The following is a 27,724-nucleotide window of genomic DNA, read 5'->3' on the forward strand; positions in this document are numbered from 1 at the left end:
TCATCCTCCATATTGAGCATACATAGTATGTGCTAGTCTTTCCGGATTATCAATGTCCAAGTGATAATCCTATGACTAGGAACCTTTTAGGATAAGAGTGTGAAAGAGTAAAGGTCTCACACATCTAACTCTTTAGATTACTTTCTCTTTAACTCATATTCCTTGGACCTTGTTCAATCAAATATCAAATATAAGCAATGAACAATAAACTTGCCCTTTTGATTAATAATAATTACAATAATAATTACATCAAAATGATTGTTTTAGGACACAATTCCTTCAAGCCAGTCTAAAACCCCAGTGGTGCTGCCAATGCCGCACCATGGCGCCGACGATCTACCAGTAGTTCAAGCTGGAGCTGGCGGTGATCATAGTGTTGCCGGTGGGAGCAAGGCTCCGACTGCCCTTGCGCAACGGAAAGAAAATGTGCCCGCTACTAGGCGCGGGTCCCAGCAGGAGAGGGCGGTGCCCACGAAAGCACCAGCTACCATTGCAGGGTTAGAGCCGCAGATGACAACGAGGCCTATCACAGCTGGAACTACACGGGCGATTTTGCAGAGGAAGCTACAGCAGAACGACGCCGATGAGGAGGGCGAAGTTACTGGTACGGAGACCATCGGGGCCCGCCAGCAGAAGAAGGCAAAGCAGGCTCCGCCCACGGTGACTGCGGCCGCCAGCGTGGAGGTGCAGACGAGCGACTTGGACTCGTTTGCCTCGTACTCTGAATTTCTAACTGACCCTGAGCGGGAGTTTTTGTTCCACCTCTGCGAGAGGCTGGGATTCGACGGATTGGATGGAACCGCCGGCCCAACGATGCTACAGCAGTCACCGTTTAGCTCGGACTTTGGCCATCTGTCCGTCGAGTTGCACGAGCTCTTCTTAGCGGTTTCGAAGCAGCCTAAGGTCGAGTGGCAGTTGCGGGAGGAGCTCGAAGTCCTGCGGGGGGAGTTGGCGGATGCTCAGGCCAGATTGGCAGATAAGGAGTGGCAGCTGACCAAGGCAGAATGTGATGCCTTGGATGCTCGTGGCAAGCTGAAAATCGCCATCGAGCAAAACCTTGAGCGGAACGACCACATCAACAGGCTCCAGCAGGATATAGTTCAACTGAAAGAGCAGATGGCGGCCAAGGTTAAGAGGATCGACATTCTTCAGAAAGACTCCTCCGCCAAATCTGCCTAGGTGAAGAGATTAGAGGGTGTCGCTGCCCAGCTGGAGGCGGAGAGGAGCGGTGTTGAAGTCGCCGATGTGGATGCCTTCAAGGAGTCTGTGGTGTACAAGCAAGCATTGACGGAGGCGGCGAAGGCCGGTACATGGTGCTGCTACCAACGTAGAGCTTCTGAATAAAAAGGGCGCCACTAATTGGGCGAAGCCGTCCGGGTCCGCTAGCACACTCATCCAGCCGTCAGCCCCAGGGGGCGGGTCCTCGGCGGTTCAGCCGGGCGTGCGCTCCGGCAGTGGGGAGAGTGATCATGACCCAGAGGAGTCCTCCCAGCAGACTCCGGTGCCTACCCAGTCTGAGGTCTCTAAGGCCAATGTTCTGGCTGCTTGTACCCGGCCGGACGGGACCATCATGACCCTAAGCCCGACTGCGCTTGGGTCTCATCAGACAAGTCGTATGGGCGCGCAGCAACCGCCAGCCGAGGGTGAGCAGGGCGGTGCTGATAATTGTTGAAGACGTTGCCTTCTGCCACACTTTCGTATTGTAATGCCGCTGATGCAGGATATTATTTTTTGTAATGACTATTTTTGAGCAGGGAGTCCCGACCCTGAATAGACGGAAGTGTGTTTGAAAAATTTTCAGTGTCGTATGCCTTTCGATTATTGTTGTTTGAATGTTGCTTTTACCGCCAGAGTTTTGACTTGTGCTTTTGTTAATCATCGAAACATTAAAGGAATTAAAATAGTTCCAAGTTCACAGTGTAGCGGACGTGGTCCACCGAATATTGTTGGCGTTGCCACTTGAACCTGTGCCTGAACTTGGTGACAATGGTTTGAATAATTCCTCGTTTCATTGATTAGCTGACTGATCAGCGTTTACAAAAGCGAGGTTGTACCCATTGGGTAGCTTCCCTTAGCTAAATATTAAACAAAAATTTAGCTAAGTCAAGATGCTCTAGGGTAGTGGCGTGGCTATTTATAGTAATACCGAAGGTGTTCGGTATTCCAAGGGTGGGTCGTTGTGACGCCATCCTTGTCCATTAAGTAGAAGGTGCCGGGGCTAACGACTTCCACAATTTTGTATGGACCTTCCCAAGTTGGGTGGAGTGCCGTTGGTGGCGGAACAAACTCCTTCATTACCCAGTCCCCCAGCTGGAGGTTCCGGGCTTTGACTCTGGCGTTACAAAAACGTGAAACCCGTTGCTTGTTTTGCAAGTTGTGCAGATGGGCTTTGTGGCGTTTTTCCTCGAGGAGGTCTTTGTCGAGGTTGACGCCTTCGCCGTTGGTCTCGGAGTGGTAGCCTTCGATTCTGGGGGTAGGTTGTGTGACCTCAATGGGTAGGACGGCCTCAATACCGAACATCATACAGAATGGCGTTTCACCGGTGGCGGAAGTTGGAGTAGTCCGAATGGCCCACAAAACTTCCGGGAGTTTTTCCGCCCATAAACCCTTGGCGTCGTCGAGCTTTTTTTTTAGCAACTTCTTGATTATCTTGTTCGCTGCTTCGACTTGGCCTTTGGTTTGGGGGTGAGCGACGAATGCAAAGCTCATCTTGGTGCCCAAGTTAGCGATGAAAGAGATGAGTCCCTTGTTGTTGAACTGTGTGCCGTTGTCTGTGATGATTGTGTGGGGAACGCCGTAGCGACAGTAGATGTTCTTCCAGAGGAAGTGAGTTACCTTGGTGGTAGTTATTGCCGTCAGTGGTTTTGCTTCGATCCACTTGCTATTATAGTCGATGGCGACAATGATGTATTTGAACTGACCTTTAGCAGTTGGGAATTTTCCTAGTAAGTCTAGGCCCCACATGGAATGGATCCATGGGCCCATAATGATTGACAAGGGTTCTGCCGGGGCATGGGGGAGGTCAGCGTACTGTTGACATTTGTGGCAGGACCTAGACACCCTTCTGGCGTCGTCGCCGAGCGTGGGCCAAAAGTATCCCTGTCGCATTGTGCGATTGGCCAAAGACCTGGCACCCGAGTGGTTTCCACATTCCTCGACGTGTATCATTGTAAGCACGTCTTTTCCCTCTTCTGGGGTCAGACATCGGAGGTTGGGATGAGTAAACCCTTGGCGGTAAAGTTTGTCATTTTGTATGTTGTAGCGGATTGCTCTCCACTTGAGCTGTCGTGCTTCTACCTTATCTGCTGGTAATGTTCCATTGCGCTTGTATTCGCTGATTTCATCCGTCCAACTGGGCCTAGTCTCAATGTTGAAAATCTCCACCAGGGTTTTTGTGATGCCTGGCTTGTCAAGGCATTCCACCCTTGTGTCTGCTGGACATTGGTGTGGTTGAGCGATTGCTAGCCTTACTAGTGAATCAGCCTTGGTGTTCTTTTCCCTGGGGATTTGTGTGATGGTGTGAAATTAGAATTTTTTTAGGAGTGTCTTGATGTACCCCAAGTATGTCGCTAACTATTGGTCCTTGGCTTGGAAACTGTCATTGACCTGGTTAACGACTAACTGGGAATCGCTGAATATGTTGACACTGTCAGCGCCCGAGTCGATTGCGAGGAGTAACCCGGAAATGAGTGCTTCATATTCCGCCATGTTGTTTGAGGCTTTGAAATTGAACTTCAACGCGTATTCTACGTTTAGTCCCCTCGGTCCTGTCAGGATGACTTCCGCGCCGCAAGCCTTGGCGCAAGCAGAGCCGTCAACGTGGAGGTTCCAGTCTAACTGTTGCTGGGGGGCTGGTTCCTCAACAGTTATCATTTTCGTGCTGGCCTCTTGTGTGCCCTGGCTGGGTTCATCCTGACGCTCGGTGAGCTCAACGATGCAGTCTACCACCGCCTGGCCTTTCATGGCGGTTCTTGGTCTGTAGTCGATGTCGAACTCACTGAGCTCGATGGCCCATTCGCTAAGCCGCCCAGAGTGCTCAGGGTTTTGCATTACCTGCCTCAGCGGTTGGTTTGTTAAGACATGAATGGTATGGGCTTGAAAATATTGGCGGAGGCATCTAGCGGAAACAATAAGTGCAAGAATGAGCAGTTTCAGGGGGGATATCTTGTTTCTACCTCGTTCATGCCTCTGCCGGTGTAGAATATAGGGAGCTCCTCCTAGCCCTCTCGCGGGACAATGGCACAGCTTACCGCTGATTGTGATATCGCTAGGTATATATACAGTGTCTCCCCTTGCACAGGAATGGAAAGAAGCGAGACTGCTGCCAAGTATTCTTTCAAGCTCTGGAATGCCGCCTCACAGTCTGGGTTCCAGTCGATTACCTTCTTGTGGGTCATCTTTAGGACCTTGAAAAATGGGAGGCATCTGTCAGTGAGTCTGGAAATGAACTGAGAGAGGGCGGTTAGCTTGCCCTGGAGGCTCTGAACGTGCTTTTTCCATTCTGGAGCCTTCATGTTGAGGATGGCCTGTACCTTGGCAGGATTGGCCTCTATGCCCCATTCACTGACTATGTAACCTAGGAATTTGCTAGCGGTGACGCCAAAGAAGCATTTTTCTTGGTTGAGGCACATACCATAAGTTAAGAGAATGGCAAATATAATTCTGAGGTTTGCCACGTGTCCGCTAGGTTTGATACTTTTTACCAACATGTCGTCCACGTATGCCTCTATGATTTTGCCCAGATGCTCAGCGAACATGGCATTCATCAACCGCTGATAAGTTGCACCGGCATTCTTCAAACCGAAGGGCATGACATTGTAGCAGTATAGGCCCTTGTCGGTGGTGAAGGCAATGCACTCCTGGTCACCAGGGTGGACCTTGATCTAATTGTAGCCGGAGAAGGCGTCCATCATGCTCAGTAGCTCGTGTCCAGCGGTGGCATCGACCAGTTGGTCTATACGGGGTAGCAGGAAACTATCCTTGGGGCATGCCTTTTTGAGGTCCTTGAAGTCAACACACATCCGCGACTTTCTGTTGGGTTTCTTGACCATGACCATGTTGGAAATCCACTGAGGGTAATTGACTTGGCGGCTGAACCCAATGTTCTATAGTTTGGCGACTTCCTCCCCAATTGCACGATACCATTCCTCATTGAAGGCCCTCCGCCGCTGCTTGACCGGGTAGGAGGATGGTTTGATGCTCATCTTGTGTGTGATGATCTCAGGGGAGATGCCAAGCATGTTAGCGTAGGACCATCCAAAGACGGCAGAGTTGTCACGTAGAAACTGGGTGAGTTCTGCCGCTACCTCTGTGTCTAGCTGAGCGCCGATGCGGAATGTCCGCTCAGGATGTTCGTCAGAGATGCTGACAACCCTCAAATATGTATCTGGGTTGACAGGCTCCTTTTTGACATATTTCTTCTCGTCATCTCTGGGGTCCTCAAAGATGTCTGGCGGTGGCGCATGGTTTCCTACTGTTAGTATCTCATGGCGGCCCGTCGACCGTGCTACGGTTATGGAGTAACATTCTCGTGCTAATTGTTGACTTCCTTTGACACAACCTATCCCGTTGGGCGTAGGGAACTTTATGAGAAGCATGTATCAGGCTATGATGCACTTGAGCTTGTTGAGTGCTGGTCGAACGATGATGGCATTGCATGAACTGAAGCAGTCGACAATGATGAACTCCGTATGGATTTCCGCCGTACATAGACTGGCGCCGATAACTAGTTGCATGTAGTCAGAACCCAATGGTTGCGTGATGTCTCCGAAGAAGCTGAGCAATGGCTCATGATCCTGGAGTAATTTTCTATTCCGCTGGAGTTTGCCATAACAACCATTGAAGATGACATTGACGGCGGATCTGCTATCCACAAGGACCCTTCCCACTGACCATTTATCGAGTATGGCGTCGATTAAGAATGGATCGTCGTGGGGTAGATGCACTCCGCACTCCTCCTCCTCTGAGAAGGTAATGGGTTCCCAACCAAACCTTGGGAGTTTAGCTGACCTCTCGTAGTGGATATTGCAAACTTCGTTGGGGTGGTTAGCGCGCGCATAACGCTTTTTTGCCCTGTAGGACATGTTGGTAATTGGAGCACCGTTGTCGATGGTATTGATGTGTCTCATTTGTTCAATGTTGGTGACCACGGGTGGCGGTTAGCTGATCTTGAATTGCTCCATCTTACCATCGCGGTACAAAGTCTCAACAGCTGTCTCGAGAGCGTTGCAATTGTTGGTGTTGTGGCCGCTGTCCTCATGGTATTTGCACTATTTGCCGGTGTTCCTAGGCTTTCCTACCCCTGGGTATTTTGTTGGGGGTGGTGGCTGAACCTGGTCCTTGCACTGGTCGTATATTTCTTCATACGAGGCTGTGAGGACCGTGAACACTACATACCGCTGGGAGGACTCCGTCTGTTTATTACGGTTATCCCCATGGGATGAGCGGTTGCCCTTGTTGTAATGTTGGTCCTTCTGTCGCTTGTTCTGGTAGGTGCCTTGTTGCCATTCTCTCTTCTTATCTGTTGGCGGCGTAGCAGAGGTTTTGCTAGCGGTCTCCTGATGGCTGGCGGAAGGTTGAATGGACTTTGTAGGCGTTGGCGGCGGTGGGCGGGTTTCTCCATATGTGATGAATTCTGCCTGTGCATGGATCACAGCCTCACTCATGACATGGTCATATGCGGCATTGGATGATTGTAATTGAGATGATAGAGAAATGGTCCCTTGAGGATTCCTTGCTTGAAGGCTGCAAGCGCCATTGTCTTATCAAGATCGCGACACTGAGATGCCGCAGCCCGCCACCTGGTGACGAATGCCTTCAATGTTTCCGCTGCCCCCTGCCTGAGGTTGAACAGCTGAGTTGTGTTGTGATGTCTGGCGGCCAATAGGATGAATAGAGAGAGGAAAGTGTTTGACAGTGCGTGGAATGAGTCGATAGAGCCTGGCGGGCATTCGAAGAACCAGCTCATTGCCTCACTATCCAATGTTTTGCTGAATAAGTGGCAGAGGGTGGCGTCATCAAATCCCTTATTGTTAGTGACCTTTTTGAAGGTGTCCATGGGGACGAAGGGGTCGAACATGCCACTGTAGTGTGACATCTTGGGTGTCTTTGTGTGTGCTGGTCTGGCGGCCTGCAGGATCTTAGCGGTGAATAGTCTTGGTCTGAATGTAAAGAGCGGATTTGGAGTTGGCGCTGGGGCACCTGCCTCTGCCCGGATTAGCCTTTGCTCTAATCGTTGCATCCTTTCCAGGATTAGGGAGGTTGCGTCGCCAACAGGCCTCGCCTGGAGGTTCCATTGAACCAGCTCCCGCCTAGGGGTAGGTGGATTACCTTCATTTCTAGCCCTGGCTGCTGGGCGGTTGGTGTTTGGCTATGATTCCGCCTCCTGCTCCATCATTAGGCCTGGCAGAGGTGGCGGGCCCATCACTTCTGGTGGGTTCAGCTGTACCTGCATCTGCATGACTGGTACGGGTACCATTCCGCTTGTATTGGGTCGACTGCGTCTGGTGCTCCGCAATTGCTCGCTCTGTGCCATGCTAGCGTTTGCTTCCAGCGCCTTTTTTAATTCGTCGAACTTTGACATTAGCGTGGCCACCTACTTTTGGGCCTCGGCCTTCTCTATGCTCTCCTGTTCGCACTCCCTGTTTGCCTTGTGGAGGTCCGCCAATGCCAGCTCTTACATAGAGGCGAGGTCCCGGACTAGTGGGCCACTTCTGCCCGGCTGGGTCTCCGCCGCAAGGTTTGATGGGGTGTTGAATAGTGCACGATTAACGTTTACCACTGGGTCAACGTTAGCTACTAGGTTTGTGGGGTGGGGGTCGGCGGACTGGTCCGCTTGCTGCTAAGCGTTTACCCCGCTACCGCTAGTCATGGTAGTTATGGTGGATCACCTTTTGTTCAAGAATTCCCACAGACAGCGCCAATGTTAATGTCTAAAAGTTCAGCGGTAGCTGAACCTTGGTTAACGCTGATCCAAATGGGCGGACCGCTACTTGTGATATTCAGAGCTTCCGTTTACCTGTCAAGTAAAATATAGAGGGCGTCAGAGGGAGACCGCGTTGGGCGGTCTTCTCTTCTTCGATGCCTAAGTTAGTCAATGTATTTGTGTTGACAATGTAACAGTAGGTAAGTAGTAAATGCGTCATTAATGAGGAGAAATGAGAGAACCTTTTATATGTGAGGAGGGAACTGATCTTCTCCATGTTTTCGATGTGGGACTAATGTGCTTCAGTCCCCAGCTTCTGGAGCTTTTGATGCTAACTTGGCGCGGCACGTCAGCTGTGATCTGGGGTGAGCCGGGGCTCAAGCGGTAGCCTGTTTGGCTGTGTTTCCGTAGGTCACACAGTTGGCGTAGTTGGTACCGCTGTCAGTATCATGAGTGTGGCTCATTATAGCTAATTATGCTTGCAAATGCTCATGTAAGTACAAATGTCATACTCAAATGTAAAATGTGTGTTGTGCTCTTTTCCTTCAACCAAGGTGTATTTTTTGTCCCACATGGTTTTTATTGTTACTTGACAAGGTTTTTAGTGAGGCAACAACTCATGCACTATTTCGTCTTTGACTTGGCACAAGGGGGAGTGTTAAAGGAAAAACATATTATGTGCCTTCGTCAAAGCGACTGACGGAGAGAGAATCAAGGAATCAGTGATTACCATCAATCAACACGATTACGGATCAATCAGCATTTAATGTCATCATTGTAATTGATATTTCCATTGTAATTTCATCCCTATATAAAGGGCTATGAAATGAAATAAGTAGACCAATTCCAATTCTCATTTTACTTTTACAAGATTTGATTTTTTTTTTTTTTTGAATAATGGTAATTCCATTGATAATAGCGCATGCCATGAATGTCATTACATACTCACCCACTGACACATAAAAATGGCCAGAACAAGGCTTCGTGGAAGAGCCACAGTAGTACATTGGATAGACCAACTATATTTGAACGTACCGCTCACTATAAAAGCGAGCCTATAAGCTATGAAAAAAACATAGCAAATAGATAAGCCAAAACTACACTTGTTTGGTTCGTAATACAAGGAAATTTATTGTAATTAGACAAAAGCTAAAAACATAGATTTGATTTAAGACCAGGGTTGACGGAGTTTATCGAAGGAGTTATATGGAAGAAGAAAGCTTACACCGGGTTGACGAATGATTGCATCTGAGGATGAGAATGCACATCTTGGTGATGACATTGAAATGGATAAGATGATACTCACAAATAGGATAAGAAGTTGGTGTTGAGAGGAATTGCTAATTTCACTTTCAGTTGAGTCTCAACTTGAAATCAAATGGTTTGTTTTTTATGGAAGAAAGTAAAGAGTGCCATATACGTAGGAATTCAATTAGATGAGATTCTTCGTCACATTATTGAGATCTGCAAAGCCCCCAAGTTCAATAACTCTTCTATTCATCTCCCTTCCAATTTTTTGCTTCCATAGTGTTCTTCTCGGATCCAAGTCCAAATTGAGCCTCAAAAATTCTAAATAGATTCAAAAGGTAAAGAACCCAGATTATGGGTGAGAAATTCGACAAACTCAAATCACACTACCACCAAACCTAAATTCATCATCAATATTCAATCCCCATCACCCACCACCAAATAAGTAAACCAACATTCCAATCAAACTCCCCAAATTTTAATTTCTAAATTCTCCGGACCTTTTAATCATGAACATAGAACCCAAAAATCATGAAGGAAACCAGAAACCAGAAGAACCCAGAAACCATGGACCTTTTAATCATTGAAGAACCCAGAGAGAGAGAGAGAGAGAGAGAGAGAGAGAGAGAGAGAGAGAGAGTAAAGTATACGTTTGACTTGCAGTCTCCCACGCTCAACTCTTTTTTAACTGGATTGACAAATATAGTCTTGCTTATTAGGCTTGTGAGGTTTAATTGCCACATTTAAACGGAGAAAATAGACAGAGAGACTAAAGTGATATACGGTGATATAGTTGAGTGACCAAAGTGAAGTTTTTAAAAGTTGGATGACTAAAGTGTCGAACGAAACATAGTTCGATAACTAAAGTGAATAAATAATATCAAACACAAACCACAAGTAACAAGCAAACAAACTCCAATTTTTACAGCTGACAGACAAATGATAATTTACATTCTTACTACTAAAATGAGAACACGATCCAAATGCATAGCCGCCGCCACAGGCCCACAGCCACACAAGAAGAACATCACTGTTCACAAACCTGGTTACCTTCACATACTTTATTATCAATCAACAAATGTCTCATCTTCCATTTTTTCTTTGGCTTTTTTTTTTTTTTCCATAACGAAATTAGTGAAATCGGAACAACCACTCAACTAGCATGACAGTAGAACAAAAAGAAAATAACTACTTACATGTACCTTATAGCTGAGATAGAGTGAGCCATATAAGCACCCTTTTCCAAGATCATTGTGATGCATCAAAATCACAGTTCCAACTAAAATATATAGTTACATGGGTGTAGACCAATTTAAGAATCACATCATCATCTCAAACATGTAAAAGCATGTAGATCGAGGAGCCAAACCCCTAGTCCTAAACCCGACAATAGCTTTAAGTTGTAGTCTTTTGTGTCTGTGCTATAGAAGTTGCTTATCTCTGATGCCATCGGAACGAAGTCGAAGCAAGACCAGACAGAACAGAGAAGTCTGATTTAGTTTATGTCTTTGTGAAGGAAGTAAAGCTTGAAGATACTTGGTTGATATCCAGGACCATGCCCCGGGATAATGAGGACCGAGAAGTGTTTATTGCTGCCCTTTTCTCTCTCTCGAACAAACAAATTCCAAAGAGAGTAGAATTTCCTATCGATGAACCCTTTGGCATGAAACTCTCCTCGTTTAGGAATTATGGAAACTCTACTACTAGCTCCCTCCCACCGACCCACCTTCACTCTCCTATGCAACTTCAACCTGATATCTCATGGCTTCTTCCATTGAATTTACACCTAGCAGTCCCAAACCACATTTAACTACCCAATCCCTTCTTCTTCCGCCTTCACCCCAAACCTTAACCTACCGAACCTTCCACCGAAACCTCTCCTTTTTTTTTTTTTTTTTTGAATAAGGAATTAGGCGATATTATCTCCTCGGAGGCAAACAATGTAGGGAACAAGTCCCACCCTCAATCCCGAAGGAAAGGGGTTTGCCACACTCTGGGAACCCACCGCCCGTCCCCCTATTATTATTTTATTAATAACATAAAAAGAAAATACAACCTAAAGAAGGGGGGACATAAACCTTACCCCAAAAGCTAGAAAGAAAGTCAAAAGGAAGTGAAAAGATTGAAGCAGAACCTCAAATTTACCCAACTTCCAACTGTTAAAACAAGTCCAACACCAACCCATGCAAGAAAGAGAGTTAAACATGGCAAAGGTAAGGGAATCCCAGATCATCCATACGAAGATAAGGAGATATATTAGGCGGAGGAGAAACATGCCATACCAGGGATGGAGAAAGTAAGCCCATGTTTGTCAGTCTATCAGCCACCGTATTTCCTTCCCGAAGAATATGGGAACAATGAAAGGTCATTGCTCTAATACGTGCTAAGCAAGTAAGCCATGCAATTCGTAGCGGCCAAGGTGGAACAAAAGATGAGGATTTGATGCATGCAATTACACTAGTCGAATCACATTCAAGCCAGAGGCATCACCAACCATACTGGAAGGCATATTCAATCCCAATGATCACACCCATAAGCTCTGCGTAGAAGGCAGATTTGTGTCCCAATCCTTGACGGTAACCGCTAATGTAATGACCATGGGTGTCACGAAACACACCACCACAAGCTGCAGGTCCTGGATTACCCTTTGCAAGACCATCAGTATTCAACTTAATCCAAGGAAAAATTGGAGGGTGCCAGAGAACTAACCGTGGCGCTACTCGATTTTTAGGAATAGGCTGAATACCCAACCCAACCAACAACTGAGTGTTAACCAAACCATTCGAATAACCTGGCATGTAAGGAGCAGCAAAGCGAAGCCAAGCCTTGAGAGAGCTGAAAATTCGCATGAGGGAAGGGCGCTTGTACTCAAATCTAAGCTTATTGCGAGCTTTCCATATAGCCATAAGAGCATAGAGACAACTAGCAAGCCAAATATTTTTCAGTTGGGGAGAGAAAGACTTGCCAATAATGGAGGTAAATAACCCACCAATAGTGCCACTAATCAGTAAGAAAGTCCCAAAACAGCATGCTAGCCATTGCCAAACATGTTGCGCAAACGAGCAAGTGACAAATAAGTGAGTAGAATCCTCAATATAGCCAAAAGTACAAAGCTGGCAAACAGACACTGTTGGGATACCTCGTTTTTGAAGCTGCACATCAGTAGGTAGTTTATCATAGGAAAGGCGCCATGCCAATAAAGATAACCGTGGTGGAATGAAAGAATGCCAAACCTTAGAAACCCACTCATCTTCTGAAAATGATTGTCGAACTAGATGGTATCCATCAGAAAAAGAGAAAGAACCTGAGCTTGAAGGCTCCCAAATTAATACATCATTTTCTGGTTCAATTGATAGTGGGATTTGAAGAATTTCAGCCGCCAAAACCGGAAACGAAATTGAAAATTCATTAGGCAAGGTCCATTGCTGATTAGTAATAAAATTTTCCACCGTACTCATCAAACGTTTGGGAAAATTCGGAGCCTGTAATTTTACAATTAAGGGGGCATTCAACCACTTGTCCATCCATAAATTCACCAACTTTCCATCACCAATAAGCCACTTGGAGTTATGGAAAATGAAAGGAAGAGCTGTCTTTAAACCATGCCAAACCGAGGACCTAAAATACCGATATTTCATATTGCAGCAAATAGAAAACCGTTGAGATGCATAGCTGCTCCATATTGAACCCGATGTGAGAGTAGACCAACTAAGAGATATCAGAGCTGCCAAGTTAAGAGACTTGAGATCACGTAGCCCAAGGCCCCCCTCCTTCTTTGGCACACAAACCTGCCGCCAAGAAACGATGACAAGTTTTCTTTTTGATAAATCTCCATACCAAATAAAGTTTCGAGCACATGTAGACAAGTGTTTCAATAGTGAAGAAGGCCACAAGTACACAGAGAAACTATGAATTAGCAAACTCTGAAATACATCATGAACCAACTGAACACGCCCCGCCATGGACAACAACTTGCCTTGCCAGCCAACAAGACGAGATTTAGCCTTATCAGCAGTTGCTTGAAGGTGTATACGTCGAGGCTTCCCCTTGAATATAGGAACACCCAGATAAGTAAGTGGAGTAGTACCTAACTTGAAGCCCAATAAACGTTTGATAACCCTACGCCGATGAGAATAGTTGTCACCAGTATAAAAAGTACTCTTCTCTTTATTTACTATCTGGCCTGAAGCAGCACCATACTCTTCTAGAAAGAGTTGCAAACGGTTAAGAGAAAATATATCCCCTCGACAGAAAATAAAAAGATCATCAGCATAGAGCACATGAGTAATTAGACAACTCCTCGGCATAGAAATAGGTTTGATCTTTCGAGCATCAAAAAGAGAGGACAGTCCTCGACTTAGTGCTTCTTCAGCAATGCAGAACAATAAAGGAGATAGAGGATCCCCTTGTCTTACCCCTCGAGCACAAGAAAAAAAAACTTGTGGCGTCCCATTAATCAAGACTGATAGCTTAGCAGAATTTAAAATAGTCTGAATTAAATTTCTGAATCTTGAAGAGAATCCAAACCTCTCTAAGACCTAAAAAAGGAACTGCCAGTGAAGAGTATCAAATGCTTTGGCAATATCAACTTTAATGCCCACATTACCTCCGTAGATTTTCCTATCCAATAGATTGAAGCCCTCAGAAACAAGGCCAATGCAATCTGCAATACGACTGCCTTTAAGAAAGGCAGTCTGATGAGCTGAAATAATACGTGAAGCTATAGGACCCAAACGATCTGCCATAATTTTTGGAATGATCTTAAATAAAAAATTGGCCAAAGCAATAAGCCTGAACTGAGAGATCATATTCGCCCCTTCCGTCTTTGGAATTAACACAATAAAGTTAGAATTCGCATTTGGATATAACCAATATTGTTGGAAAAAGAATTGCACAAAGCCAATAACATCATTACCAACAATATCCCAGCAACTTTGGTAAAAGGAGCCGGGAAAACCATCTGGACCAGGAGAACTAGAAGGGTCCATAAAGAAAACAACACGTCGAATCTCTTCTGCAGTGGGAATAGAAACCAAAACTGAATTATCATCCTCAGAAACCAAGGAGGGAATGACCTTGCAGAAATCAACTACACCACTTGGAGCAACATCTGAAGCATATAACGATTTATAAAACTCAACAACATGATTAGCAATATCTTGTGGATCAGTAAGAAGATTTCCCCCAACCTGTAAGCAATGCATTGAAGAGCGCCTTGCCTTATTGCGGGCATAAGCATGGAAAAATTTTGAGCATTTATTCCCCTCGGTAAACCATTTTACACGAGCTCTGTCCCTCCAAAAAGCCTCCTGATGCTTAACCGCATTAAGAACATCGGCCTTTGCAAGAACTTCAGCCTCAAAGTTAATATCAGTAGAACCATTAGAAGCAATATCTTGTTGAATAGCAGTCAACTTAGCACGGGCCAACTCCAAGTTTCTATGAACATTCCCAAATACCGTGTTGTTCCATTGCTTAAGGCATGACTTCAAGGCCTTTAATTTTTGTAGCGTCACATACATGGGACAACCAGCTGGCCTGGTGGTCGACCAACAATTCGCCACCAGCTCCTTGAAAGATGAGTGGAGAAGCCACATAGATTGGAAACGAAAAGGTTTAGGACCCCCTGGTACAAACTTACCGGCTGAAAAAAGTAAACCATTATGATCAGAAACCACTCGGGGAAGAGCTATACAGTTGGTAAATGGCCAAGCCTCAAACCAGCCATCATCACATAAGGAGCGATCAAGCCGTCGTTCCAAGTGCTTCCGACCTCGCCCTTTAGACCATGTAAAGAAAGCCCCATTCATGGCCTCATGAGCCCCCAATACTGCATTAAAGTCTCCTATTGCCATCCAAGGAATGGTGGTCTGTTGACGAAGAAGTAATAAATCCGACCATAATTTGCGACGTTTGAGTGCAGTTGTAGCCGCGTAGACACAAGATAGTTGAGTAAGAGTGCCTTCCAAAGTAATCTGAATTGTAATGTGTTGATCTGCAGAGAACACTAGTGTAGGAGAAGAGATATGTAAAGAACCAAGAAGCCAGATATTTGGAAGAAGAGTACCTCTATCATTTACCGAAATTAGTCGTAGATTCAAGGAAGCCTAGTAAGAAGCAGGAACAGAGTCAAAAGGAATCATTGGCTCTGAAATGCAAACCAAATTTGGGTGATATTTAGAACAAAAATTTGATAATTCTGCACGGGTATCAGAGTTGCCAATACCACGAATATTCCAATAAAGGAGCTTCATCTAAGACGGAGGGGCTTGTTTCGAACCCTTGATGGGTATGGAGTTATACGATCTGGAGAAGCGTTAGCGGTTTTTTGTTTTTTTTTTCTGCAACTTCTTTTGTGATTTAGTGAGAACCGGAATAAAACCATCAATATCCTCACCATTAACAAATCTTGCAACCGCAGCAATTTCTGAAGCCACATGAGATTTGACAAAACCAGGAGGTGGACCAAGGCTTGGTGGAGCACTAGAAGGAGCCTCTCTGATCAAACCTTCAACCCTCTCCTCCTCAAAAATATCCCCCCAAGTACGGGTAGGTGAATCACTAATATCTGTGTCTGAAGCATCAGACGCATCATTAGAGGCTAGGTTAGAATTATTCTCCTCCATTACCCTTTGAGCTTGTTCCTCCATAACATCTGCCGCTGCTTCCTCCAAAATAGTATTTACAAGATCCACAACAACATCACTTTGGATGGGAGCCTGAATTGAAGTCTCATTAGGTGAAGCCACTTGATCATTACCGGAATGGAGAGCTTGATCACCTGCCAAAGGTTGCTCTATGGCATTCAAAGTAACAACATTACCGTCAATATCGTTAATGGCATGTGCGTTAGAGAAGCTAGCCTCTTGAACATGGGTTTCCTGTAATTTATTCTTTATACGATATTCTTGACCAACCTCTTTACGTTTCGCAGGAATGTCCTTGGACTTTATTTCCTGCAATTATTCCTTTCGTGCCCTATCAAACCACAATGAGAGCACTGAGGAGGTAGGTTTTCATACTCAATACCTACTGGAAAACAAAGGTGTTCTCTTTCAACCATAATGGACGTAGGAAGAGCACCCAACATATCAACATCCACCAACACTCTAGCATAATATCCATATCGTTGTTTTTTAGTTGCCGCATCCAATTGCAACGGGGTGCCCACTCCCCGAGCAATTTCTAGAATGTGTTGTTGGTGCCAATACTCTTGACTAAGGCCTGAAATACGTACCCAGATTTGTGCATGCGTTTGGGGAAGCACATCACCAGGCCTGAAATCAGGTTTCCATTGAGACAGACGAAAAATTCCAGATTCGAGAGTGCAAGTCCCACCGCCCCAAACTTTGCGCATATCTGCTTCAGAGTTGAAGTGAATGTCAAAATACCTTTTGCCAATGGGGACCAGACGCCACGGACCCAACGGACGCCAAAGAGTATGCAGAGAAGCCTTGAGAGTTTCAGTTTTCAATGGAATAGTGCCCTTACGGAGTAGCAATCGACCGATCAAATTATTTCGGCAGGCTGCTGATTGTTCTTGATAGATCCTCTCATTGATCTTCACATAAACCGTGTCTCCACGAATTGTTGGCGCTGGTAGTTGGCTGATAGGAACTTGGGTTTCCTCTGAACCTGCAACAATGGATGCAAAGGTCTTTGCCTTGTGAATTCTCTGTTCAGACGTAGAAGAAGGAGATCTCGTGTCAGAGAATGGCTGAAGAAAACTCCACGGGCATGCTGGAGGAGGCTCGCCCATGGCGGTGGCCTGGTAAGAGACGGCCCCAATCCCTAAGTCGTACTTTGGTAAGCGCATGTCAAAGCGCGTTCCCTTTTTTTCAATATCTTAAGGATAACAGAGATACATATTCCTTTCCACCGAAACCTCTCCTCTTTCCTTAATGAAAGAAGGAAAGAACCGGTCTTTATAATTGTACATAATTGAGATAATGAGATGCAAACATAGATTAACTGAATGGAATTAGACTATTTGTACAGTCAGAATTGTTCGGTGAAATGACATTGATTAAAATTTAAAGAAATATTTGACCTTTCAAAATCTCCATATTCTAATATTAATTTCTTTTCAAATAAGATACTCAAGGGAAGCTTGAATTCTTTACTTTATTTTAAGATACTGATGACACCCATTTAGATGCACAGAGTTTAAGCATAAAAAAAATGGTATGATCAACTTTATTTTGGGTTTCATACATTATTGAATCTAAAATTCACAGCTGAAATACAAAGTTGAACAAATTCTAGCATACAATTCCAAACAGAAGATCCAACTGCATTACTCCATTACTTCAAAATTTAAAGTATGGTCTTTTCATGTGAACTACTTGCTTGACAAGGTAAGAAAATCCAAGCATACTAAAATATCCCCCCTTCAATATTTGCCTATCGCTTTTGAGTTTCAGATTTTTTGAGTTTTTCAGACGAGACATAAAGAATACCTGTAGAGTAGTTGAAACTTCTACTAGACACTAGTCACTCTTCGTGATTGACGACATTGTGCCTCTAACCTCACCCATCACCTCTTTCCTCTCCTTTTCCTTTTCCATTTTCATCTTGGGTCTCTTTTGCCTTTAAACCCTTTCATTTCCAATGAAACCTCATCCCTTACCATGCGATTTGGCATGCCTTTGAATTGGGGACCATTGACTTCTGAGTTTTGCAAGACTTGGTCTTTGCTTGGAATTTCAGATTTTTTTCACTTTGTGGAGGATTGAGGTGGATGGAAGCTTCATGTAATCTTTATACTTGAGCTGAATTCCAGGTACCAAGACCTTATAGCAAACTCTTCAGCTTTCACATTTTGATTTCCAGTCTTTGATCTCGGGTTTTTAGTTTACCACTGAAATTTAGCTTATGGGTGCTTAGGATCTGATCTAAACTGAAGTGCTTGGGTCATTTCTAGTTCTTCAATCCACTCTTGGACTAGATTTAACTCAAAGTTTGTAGCTTTGTGAGGATTTCTCTGTATTGAGATTGCATTTTGGTAGCTGGGTTTCAAGCTTTTGCTAAATTTATGATCTTTTGATTGAATTGAAGACTAGAAAGAGGAAAGGAATTTTCTTTTTTTTACTACACAACTCATAGTTTTGATTTCTCGGAGCTTTAAATTATCTGAAAGCCAATGATGGGAGGAAACTGCAGTAAAAACAAAGGTGTTGATGCTCCACCACCCCCGCCGCCGCCGCCGCCGCCACAACAACCCCTCGAAAGCAATACCAAATCCGAGTACACAGCCCATTTGAGCTCTTATGAGGCAGCCTGTAAGCTCGATTCGGGTTTACAATCGTTTGATGTATCTCTCCAACAGCGCACTAGCCGAGTCTTCAACTCACTTTCCACTGGAGTTGAAGTTAGGTCCCTATCTTTGGACTCACTCAAAGAGGTCACTGATTGTTTGCTTGAGATGAACCAGGAAGTGGTCAGTGTGATTCTCGAATGCAAGAAGGATGTATGGAACAATCAAGAGATGTTCTCTCTAGTGGAGGAGTACTTTGAGAACAGTCTCCAGACATTGGACTTCTGTACTGCCCTCGAGAGATGTCTCAAGCGTGCAGTGAACAATCAGCTGATAATTCAGGCTGCGGTGAGGCAGTTTGAGGAAGAAGTAGAAGCTGGTTTCGAAGGGAAGGGGTGTGTGAGGACATTGCAGGAGTTGAGGGCATTTAAGGCAGCCGGGGACCCTTTCACGGAGGAGTTCTTTGTACTATTTCAGGCAGTTTATAACCAACAGGCATCGATGCTCCAGAAATTGCAAGTCCGAAAGAGAAAGCTTGATAAGAAGTTGAAATCAGTGAAAGCTTGGCGGAAAGTGTCGAATGTTATTTTTGTTGCCACTTTTGTGTCTGTATTGATATTTTCGGTGGTGGCAGCTGCCATTGCTGCACCGCCACTTGTAACCGCCTTGGCAGGTGCACTGGCTGTTCCGATAGGTTCTGTTGGAAAATGGTGTAATATGCTTTGGAGCCGCTACGAGAGGGCTCTGAAAGGGCAGAGGGAGATAATAAGCTCAATGCAGGTTGGAAGTATGATTACAATGACAGACTTGAACAACATCAGGGTGCTTGTTGAGAAATTTGAAATCGAGATTGAGGCACTGCTTCAGAATGCTGACTTTGCTATTAGAGAAGAGGATGCTGTGAAGATCGTGATGATTGAGATCAACAAAAAGCTGGAAAAGTTTATGGAAACCATCGAAAGTTTAAGCCAAAACGCTGATAAGTGTGGCCGGAATATAAGGAAGGCAAGGACAGTGATTTTGCAGAGAATAATTAGGCATCCCATCAAATGAACAGCCATTTGGTATGTTCTCCTGATCACTATTTTCTTGTTGGTGATCTATTTAGCGAAATGTAGAGTGCATTTTTGAATGAAAAATTCTGCACTTTGGGTCAGTGACCCAGATTTGGCCTTCTTAAAGGACAATGTAAGACTATTGTTAAGCAAGCTTGTACTTGATGTGTTTCAAATTTCAAGCAAGCTTTAGTGCAATGAGTTTCTTACTTCTTCGTTCGGCTTTGACTTTTTCATCTAGTTCCTATATTGCAAGATGTGCTTGAATTTGATGAATGATGTTCCTTAGCTGTTTGATGCTGTTATAGAAAACATATTGGATGACATTGAAGTTGACTGTTGCACGTAAGTAGTGAGTTTTTCAGATAATAAAAGTGTGCATTGAAAGACTGATTTGTCTTTTGGAAACCCTTCATACATGTTTTAAGAAATACAGTGGTTAGTCATGAAGATATCTCTCGTTCCACTGGTAATCTATAGTCATTGTGAATGAATACAGTAGATTTTAACTTTAGGACAAAATACACCTTTTACGTTGATCAATTGATTGTTATTGATGAGTGGACAAAGAATGAACCAGACAGTTTTGTTAATTACCAGTGTTGTGTTTTAGGAGGTTCTTGTGTTCCAAATTTCAAGTAAGATCTAGTGCAAACAGTTTCTTACTTCTTCATTCAGCTTTGACTTTATCATCATCTAGTTCCTATATTGCAAGATGTACTTGAATTTGATGAATGATGTTATTTTGATGTTTAATGTTGTTATTGACGGCATGATTGGATGGTATTGAAGTTAACTGTTACACTTAAGTCTTAAGTTGTGAGTTATCATACATTAGAAGGGTGTGCTGAAAGGTTGTATATAGTTTTTGACAGAGATTTAGCTTATGAAAAGCCGTCATACATGATTTAGGCAAACAACTGTATTTCTGCAAAATAAAGAGGATTATAAATGGCAGTTAGTCATGTGAGGGGGATGCGGTAGATTTAAATTGTAGGAAAAGTGATAATTCAATTTGCCATTGCTGATGAGGGCCCGGGAAAAAAAAAAAACAAAGCTTTCAGTGGAAACGTGTCATGGGCTCTAGGCGGTTTTCATGTTTTATGGACCTTTTCTTGCTGATGTTGTTCCGTGTTATGCTTTTTCCTCCTTTCTTTTTTCTTTCATCTTTTATTTATTTATTTGAATCTATAAACTAGCCAAATTTTGTACTGCTTTATTATTGGTTGCTGAAAGATCCTTTCCAAAACTAAACTTTACTTTCTCTCTTTTAATCTCCTTTTGCTGAATCATATTCCTCATCTTCTCTCATTCGCTTTTGTGTCTCCATATATTGATATGCAGTATGAGATGGATTTAAGAACTGTTCTGTTTTGTGCTTCTCTATTTAGGTAGAGATGGAGATTGTTTCGCTTCAGTCTGATACATTGCGGCTATATGTTCCCAATGAAGATGAGGAATATGAACTGGCTCAGTATTAGGGAAGACGTACTGCTTCTGTTGAGAGGCTGAGTTATATGTATTTGCAGGTGTTTTGGAGTAAGCGGATGTTGGTGGTTCTACAAAAGCCCGCACAGGGATGAATGGCAGGAAATTTAGTGGGAATCCGGTTGTGGCTGTGTTTTATCCAGAGGACAAGTTTGCTCAGGGTGACTATGATGCTAGTTGCTAGCCCCTTTGAGTTAACTTAAGATTATCATATGATTGTCTGAAAATAATTCCCAGTTATTTGCTTGTACTGAGATCTTTGTAGCCTAGTTTATAAGTACGATGAACATGCACATTTTCAAATGAATTTGGTGACGGTTATGAATTTGCTCTTTCTGCCTCGTTCCCTCCATAAAGATGAGTACACACTGTTCTTATCGAATAATTTTAGATGACTACTCGTCCCAATAACAATCTTCAAAGAAAGAACATCTCCGTCCGATTTGATCAATGATCGGATTAGTTCTCCAACTCCTGTTACTTCCCGAATTCTTCAAGATGATTTCTTTTGAATCTGATTCAAATTTCACTTTGTGTTTTTTTTTTTTTTGTCAGATTCATAGAAATAGCAAGATTAACCCCAGACAGCAAAGCTCGTCTTTTGACCAATTAATTAAATTAGTGTTGAAGGATATCGACATAATGTGTGCCTCTACAAACTAGGGTTTAGAGTTGTAATAGGAATGTGTTTTAGGTATTCAATTGTAATCGGATTCTATTACCTTTTGGGTACCTTGTAACTCCCTATTTAAAGGGCTCCTATTATCAATGATAACACACAATTCTATTCTCCTACAACACGTTATCAGCACGAGTTCTAACCCTAGCTTCAAAAAAAAAAAAAAAAAAAAACTTTTCTCTCTGCCCCCAACCCAAAACAAAACAAAAAAAAACAAAAAAAAAAAAGAGAAGAGGCACCGAACTGCAGCAGCCCAGGCCACCGAACTGCAGCAGCAGCAGCCCAGGCCACCGAGCAGCAGCCCCCCCTCTGCAACGCACAAGCGTTATCCGGCCTCCTCCCCAGCGCCCCCGCGCCCAGAACCGCCAATTTGCGCACCCACCTGCACCAGCCCGAGCACACTCGGCCTCGCCTCCAGCCACACCGCCTCCGTGCGCCGCAGCAGCCCAGTCCGTGCGCCGCAGCAGCTGTCCAGCCGCACCACTCCAGCCACCGCTGTCCAGCCGCACCACTCCAGCCACCGCACCGGCCCGCCTGAAGCCACCGCACCGGCCCGCCTGAAGCCACGGCACCGGCCCGCCTGCAGCCACCGCACCTCTGCTACAGATCGAAGACCAGAAGAAAAAAAAACCAGAAGAAGAACAGAGGAAAAGAAAGAAGAAGAAGGAAGAAAAAGAAGAGGGAACCGGCTTGGCCCGAAAAAAGAAGAAGAAGAAAAAAACAAAAAAAAAAGAAGGAGAAGGGCTGGGCCCAAAAAAAAAAAAAAAAAAAAAAGGGGAAGGGAGAAGGGCAGCCCACTAACTGCCAATTTCCGACCAAATTCCAGCTATCTTAATTTAACTACACGCCTGCTTCAGCACGCGCGTGTCTTCAAGCTAAAAACAATCACGTAAGTTTTTATAATTAAGGTTGCTGCTTTCTTGTATTTAAATTCCTTTTATTTTCTGCATAATATTGGAATATATGTTGCCAAATGATTTTTGAGTATTTAACAAAGCGGAATTGTGGGGATTCACGCTTAACGAACTAAGAGTGTTCGTATGAACTAAGAGTGTTCATAATTAAACGAACTAAGAGTGTTCGTGTGAACTAAGAGCGTTCACAATGCTTGGACTAAGAGCGTCCGTAAGCATCAAATTGTGACCATATTAAAACATCATTGTTGGTCTAATCCAAAAGAGATTCTTGGAAATTAATTTCTTGGTAGCATAGCTCGGAAATCTTATTATTTTAGTTTTCGTGGAAGTTTAGCTCCGAAACTAATTTATCTTCTCTTCTTATTTTCAGGATGTCGAATGAACCTAGACTCGACTTTCCCATGCTTGACTCAACAGGCTCGGATTACCACAGTTGGGTAACCGATGTTGAGAACCATCTCACTTCAAAGGGAATATTACCCATAATCCAGGCACCTAACCCGGATCTTATGTTCAACCGAACATCTACAAAACATGCTCAAGCAGTTATCTTGATGCGACGCCATATGGACAAGGCACTCAGATTGGAGTATATGTCGATCAAGGATGCAAGAGAGCTATGGGTAGCGCTAGAAGAGCGCTTTGGCAATGTCCAAGATTCCCTCCTCCCTGACTTGAAGGTTCAATGGAACAATCTACGCTTTGCTGACTTCAAGTCTGTTGCTGAATATAATTCAGAGGCTCTTCGCTTACAATCCATGTTGAGATTCTGTGGACAACCTGTCACAGAGCAAGAGCTAATTGAGAAAACTCTCTCCACCTTCCCCGTTTCAACCATTGTGGTATCAAAGCAATACCGTACTGAAGTCAATGCTGGACGGATCACGAGGTTCCATCAGCTTATTAATATTATATCTGTAGCTGAGAAACATGATAACATATTCGTGAGGAATTATAATTCAAGGCCCATTGGAACTAAGAGCGTTCATGAGGCGAATTATAATGCACCCAAAGGAGGGCGCAAGGAGCGGTACCCTAAGAATGGGGGACATGAGGGACGTATAGGCCCATATAACCGCCCTAACCAGGAAGGAAACCGCAAGTTTGGTGTGGATACACGTGGTGGTAATGCCACACGTGGGAGAGGGGGTCGTGGTATCCCTAGCCGTAATGGTGGCTCAATGGGTCATGGTGGTGGCACCAACCCTCCTAAGGAACGCCCGCAACGTGCACAACGTGCACCTCAATTAAAGGGAGGCAACCGCAATGATGAGTGTCATCGATGTGGATCAATTGAGCATTGGTTCCAGCAATGCAAGGCAAGTGAGGAACTAGCTGAAAGATACAGGGCATATAGGGACCTGAGAGAGCAAGAAGTGTACCTTGCAAAAGAAGAAGAAGATGGTGGAGATGTCAATCTCACCATAGAGGACTTCAAAGCTGAAGATGAAGTGCACATGGATGCAACAGACTTTGATTAGATTAGTCCTTTTTATTTTTCCAAGAACTTTTGTAATGGCAATTTGCCTTAGTCAATAAATGACAATTGTATTAACTCTTTCTTATGTGGCAGACCCAATAAAATGTGATGTCTAGGAAAGTCATTGAGATTCTTGGTACTTAAGAGAGCCTCGCTCCACCAACATCTCTCTCTACTTTCCTGGTCATATTTGATTGGAGTTACCAAACGGATAGAGTGACTACAATGTGTCTTATTTTGATTTTATTTTGGATTAGACTTTGGAAACTTTGATGTAATCATTGGCTATTAATAAAGTGTCAATTCTTTTACTTAATGTCTTGGACATACCTTAATTCGAACTTTATAGAGCCAATGGTTTTCATGTGGAAACACATTATGAGAATGGACAGAGTTCCTTTGCATCACCTCTAATGACTACGGACATAAACGAGTATTAGAGAAACTTATGTGTCGCTCTAGTGGGTTGTATGCAACCACTATTTGAGTTATTGAATCCAACTATGTCATGAGAGACGACTTATGGGATTTTGACACATATAGGCTTTGACATGATGATCTGTGTATTAAAGACTTTACACGGACATCCATTTTCAGAACGAAGAAAAGTAAGAACCAAGAATTGGTTCGAGGAGCTGCACATGTGACTCATGGCGCCATGATTGTGCAAAGATAGGCCATACATGGCCAGTGCCGCCTACCCCCTGCGGCAAATACATGGCATTGACGCCATAAACTCCTCTATCTACTTCTCATGTCTATTGTGACACTATGGCTTCACCAAAACCTTTATTGGTTGATTATAAAGCCCATGTTTGGTTCTGTAAAGCCTGTTATTTAGGATTGAGACCATCCTATGCAAAGGAGATTGAGGAAATAATTCCATTCTCACAAAGAATCTAAGGGAATTCTATGGATTTGATCAATCAACTTGCGGACCATATAGATGTTTTATGGTATTGGTTGATACGCAAACACGCTGGTCACGTGTTGTGCCATTATCCACTCGTAATGCTGCTTATACTACACTCCTAGCACATAACATATGGTTACGGGCTCACTACCCAGATCATCCCATTCAGTCAATTTGACTTGATAATGCTAGAGAGTTTACATCGACAGTTTTCGATGACTATTGCATATCATTGGGTATTGATATCAAGTATTATATCCCCATGTACACACCCAATTGGTCTCGCGGAAAAGCCACCATTAAACTACTACGATGGTAGCCCGGACATTGGTAATGCGCACCAATATTTCCGCTTGGGTTATGCAATAACGCATGCAGCTATGCTAATTCGTCTATGACTCATAGCAGCCACTCAACTTTTATTTGCGTTACAGCTAATGACTGGGTTCGAGTTTAATATCTCGTATTTATGCATATTTGAGTGTGCGGTTCATGTGCCAATTGCGTCGCCACAGCGCATCAACATGAGTCATTGCAACGAATGCATATATATATTTGTTGGACATGAGTCTCCAACTATAAGTCCGCTATGTAGAACCCTTGACAGGCGATCTCTATTTCGCTGGATTTGCGAATTGTCACTTTGATGAGACAGTCTTCCCGTCGTTAGGGGGAGATTAGAACGTCAATGTTCAACAGGAACGACAGGAATTGTCGTGGTCTGTCCCCACTATGTCTCATCTTGATCCCCTAAAAGTGACGAGATCACATATACCTGCTGCAAACATGCCTGCAAGGATTGATGTCCCCACAAAAGGACATGGTGCCACCCAGAGAAGATGGGTATTGCACCACTACCATGGATGGTAGTATGGTGACGCCACAAAGGTGGCATAATGGCGTCATAGGCCATGGGTTCCGCTAGAGAGAATAGGAGACCCATAGGTTAGATGAATTCTCGCCCTAAGAAGAGAGCGAGTTTGGCACAACTTGATCCATTGATCATTGATACTCATAATCCGTCTCATGAGAATATTTTGGATTGTGGTTATGTCCAAGAGACATCGTTGGGGACGCCTCAATGTTAGAACCAATTCCTGAAAATATAGAGATCTCTACGAACTACACTAGTGTACATGAGGACGTGGAATTATTGAGACCAATGACATCGAACCTTACTCCGTTGAAGAATGTCAACGTAGAGAAAATTGGCCTAAATGGAAAGATGCGATCCAGGTTGAATTGGATTCACTAACGAAGAGGAAGGATTTCGTGCCTGAGATGCCAACACCTCCTAACATAAAACCTATTGACATTAATAGGTCTTCGTTAGATAGCGTGATGAGAAAAAGAGATGGTAATCTCACCTTATGGCGCAAGGTTTCTCACAACGCCCTGGAATCGACTACGAGAAGACATATTCTCTCGTAATGGATGTCATTGCACTCCACTACCTTATCAGTTTGGTAGTTTCCAAATAACTGAACATGCAGCTTACGAATGTGGTCACTACGTATCTTTATGGGGATCTAGATACGGAATACAATGAAGGTTCTTGTGGACTTCATTTACCCAAGTCAAGTGGCTCTAGACCATGGAGCGCATTTGCAACGAGATTGAAATGCTCACTAAAATGACTACTTGATTGGGAAGGGATATGATGAACTATGCCCACGCGTTTCCATGACAAGTTCCGGATTTGCAATTGTCGCGGTTTATGTTGATAAACATAATTGGAACCCTTGAGAGTTAAGGGAAACCGCTGAACACCTGAAATCCGAGTTTGAGAGGAATGACCTAGGGAGAACACGGTTTTGTCTAGATTCAGAACTTGTATACCGTGTCAATAGATGCTTAGGCATTTTGATAAAGTCAAAAATGCACTCCCATGGTCGTCCGTAGTCTCGGCCCTAAAAGGGATCCGTTTCGTCCCAGGGATGATGACGAAGACGTGTTAATAGCAGAAGTGCTTACTTATGTACAATAGGCGCATTATTGTACTTAGCACAATACAAGACCGGACACCTCAATTATTATGAACTTGTTGGCTAGACATAGCCCCGCGCCAACGCAACGCCATTAGATTGGTATAAAGACAATCTTTCGATATTTGAGAGGTACGATTGATATGGGCTTGTTCTATCCCTACAGAAAAAGAGATGACGGAAGTGTGGGATCGGACCCACAAGGCAAAATGCCACCTTCCGTGCTCCTCCTCCCCTCCATCGAAATGACAACAAGCATTTCTAAATATTGAAATGAACCAAATCCGATCAGAGGATAATGTAGCGGACTTATTTACTAAGTCGTTACCAAAATCCACTTTCGAGAAACATGTGAAGAGCATCGGATTGAGAAAGTTATCCGAACTCCCATGATTGTAGCAATCAGGGGGAGATATTGACATCAGGGGGAGGCATGATGTCTACATGTTCGATCTCGAAGAGTGAAGGACGTGTTGTGCTCTTTTTGTCCTTCGACCAGGGTTATTTTTGTCCCACAGGGTTTTTGTTACCTGGCAAGGTTTTTAACGAGGCAACAATCAAAGCGTCATCACCCAGTTTGAGCGGCACAAGGGGAGTGTTGAAGGATATCGACATAATGTGTGCCTCTACAAACTAGGGTTTAGAGTTGTAATAGGAATGTGTTTTAGGTATTCAATTGTAATCGGATTCTATTACCTTTTGGGTACCTTGTAACTCCCTATTTAAAGGGCTCCTATTATCAATGATAACACACAATTCTATTCTCCTACAACAATTAG

General features: G+C 44.0%; 2 protein-coding genes across 4 annotated transcripts; one reads left to right on the forward strand and one right to left on the reverse strand.

Moving 5' to 3' along the window:
- Positions 1 to 11,658: 11,658 nt before the first annotated feature.
- On the reverse strand, positions 11,659 to 16,988 carry LOC112183741. Its single transcript, XM_024322080.1, has 4 exons — positions 16,233 to 16,988; positions 15,544 to 16,128; positions 13,779 to 15,279; positions 11,659 to 13,376 (listed from the first exon to the last, which is right to left on the reverse strand). Exons 1-4 carry the CDS (start codon positions 16,986 to 16,988, stop codon positions 11,659 to 11,661), a joined length of 4,560 nt encoding a protein of 1,519 aa, XP_024177848.1.
- A 621-nt stretch (positions 16,989 to 17,609) lies between these two features.
- Positions 17,610 to 21,307, forward strand: LOC112186936 (UPF0496 protein At4g34320). Of its 3 annotated transcripts, XM_024325509.2 has the most exons (3): positions 17,610 to 17,954; positions 18,059 to 19,492; positions 20,875 to 21,307. In XM_024325509.2, exon 2 carries the CDS (start codon positions 18,315 to 18,317, stop codon positions 19,479 to 19,481), a length of 1,167 nt encoding a protein of 388 aa, XP_024181277.1. In that variant the 5' UTR covers positions 17,610 to 17,954; positions 18,059 to 18,314; the 3' UTR covers positions 19,482 to 19,492; positions 20,875 to 21,307. The 3 variants fall into 3 exon arrangements, with proteins under 3 accessions (XP_024181277.1, XP_040370468.1, XP_024181278.1); XM_040514534.1 differs by having other exon boundaries at positions 17,610 to 19,492; XM_024325510.2 differs by having other exon boundaries at positions 17,610 to 19,492; positions 20,879 to 21,307.
- The last annotated feature ends 6,417 nt before the right edge of the window (positions 21,308 to 27,724 follow it).

This window comes from Rosa chinensis, chromosome 2 (genome assembly GCF_002994745.2).
Source record: "Rosa chinensis cultivar Old Blush chromosome 2, RchiOBHm-V2, whole genome shotgun sequence".
Lineage (NCBI taxonomy): Eukaryota > Viridiplantae > Streptophyta > Magnoliopsida > Rosales > Rosaceae > Rosa > Rosa chinensis.

Coding starts and splice junctions, on each gene's coding strand:
- LOC112183741 (XM_024322080.1), bottom strand. CDS start 16,988: ATGCGCTTACCAAAGTACGACTTAGGGATTGGGGCCGTCTCTTACCAG. Junction 16,129..16,232: donor CTCTTCCTACGTCCATTATG/GTTGAAAGAGAA, acceptor GAATAATTGCAG/GAAATAAAGTCCAAGGACAT. Junction 13,377..13,778: donor GGATAGGAAAATCTACGGAG/GTAATGTGGGCA, acceptor AACTCTTTCTAG/AAGAGTATGGTGCTGCTTCA.
- LOC112186936 (XM_040514534.1), top strand. CDS start 18,315: ATGATGGGAGGAAACTGCAGTAAAAACAAAGGTGTTGATGCTCCACCA.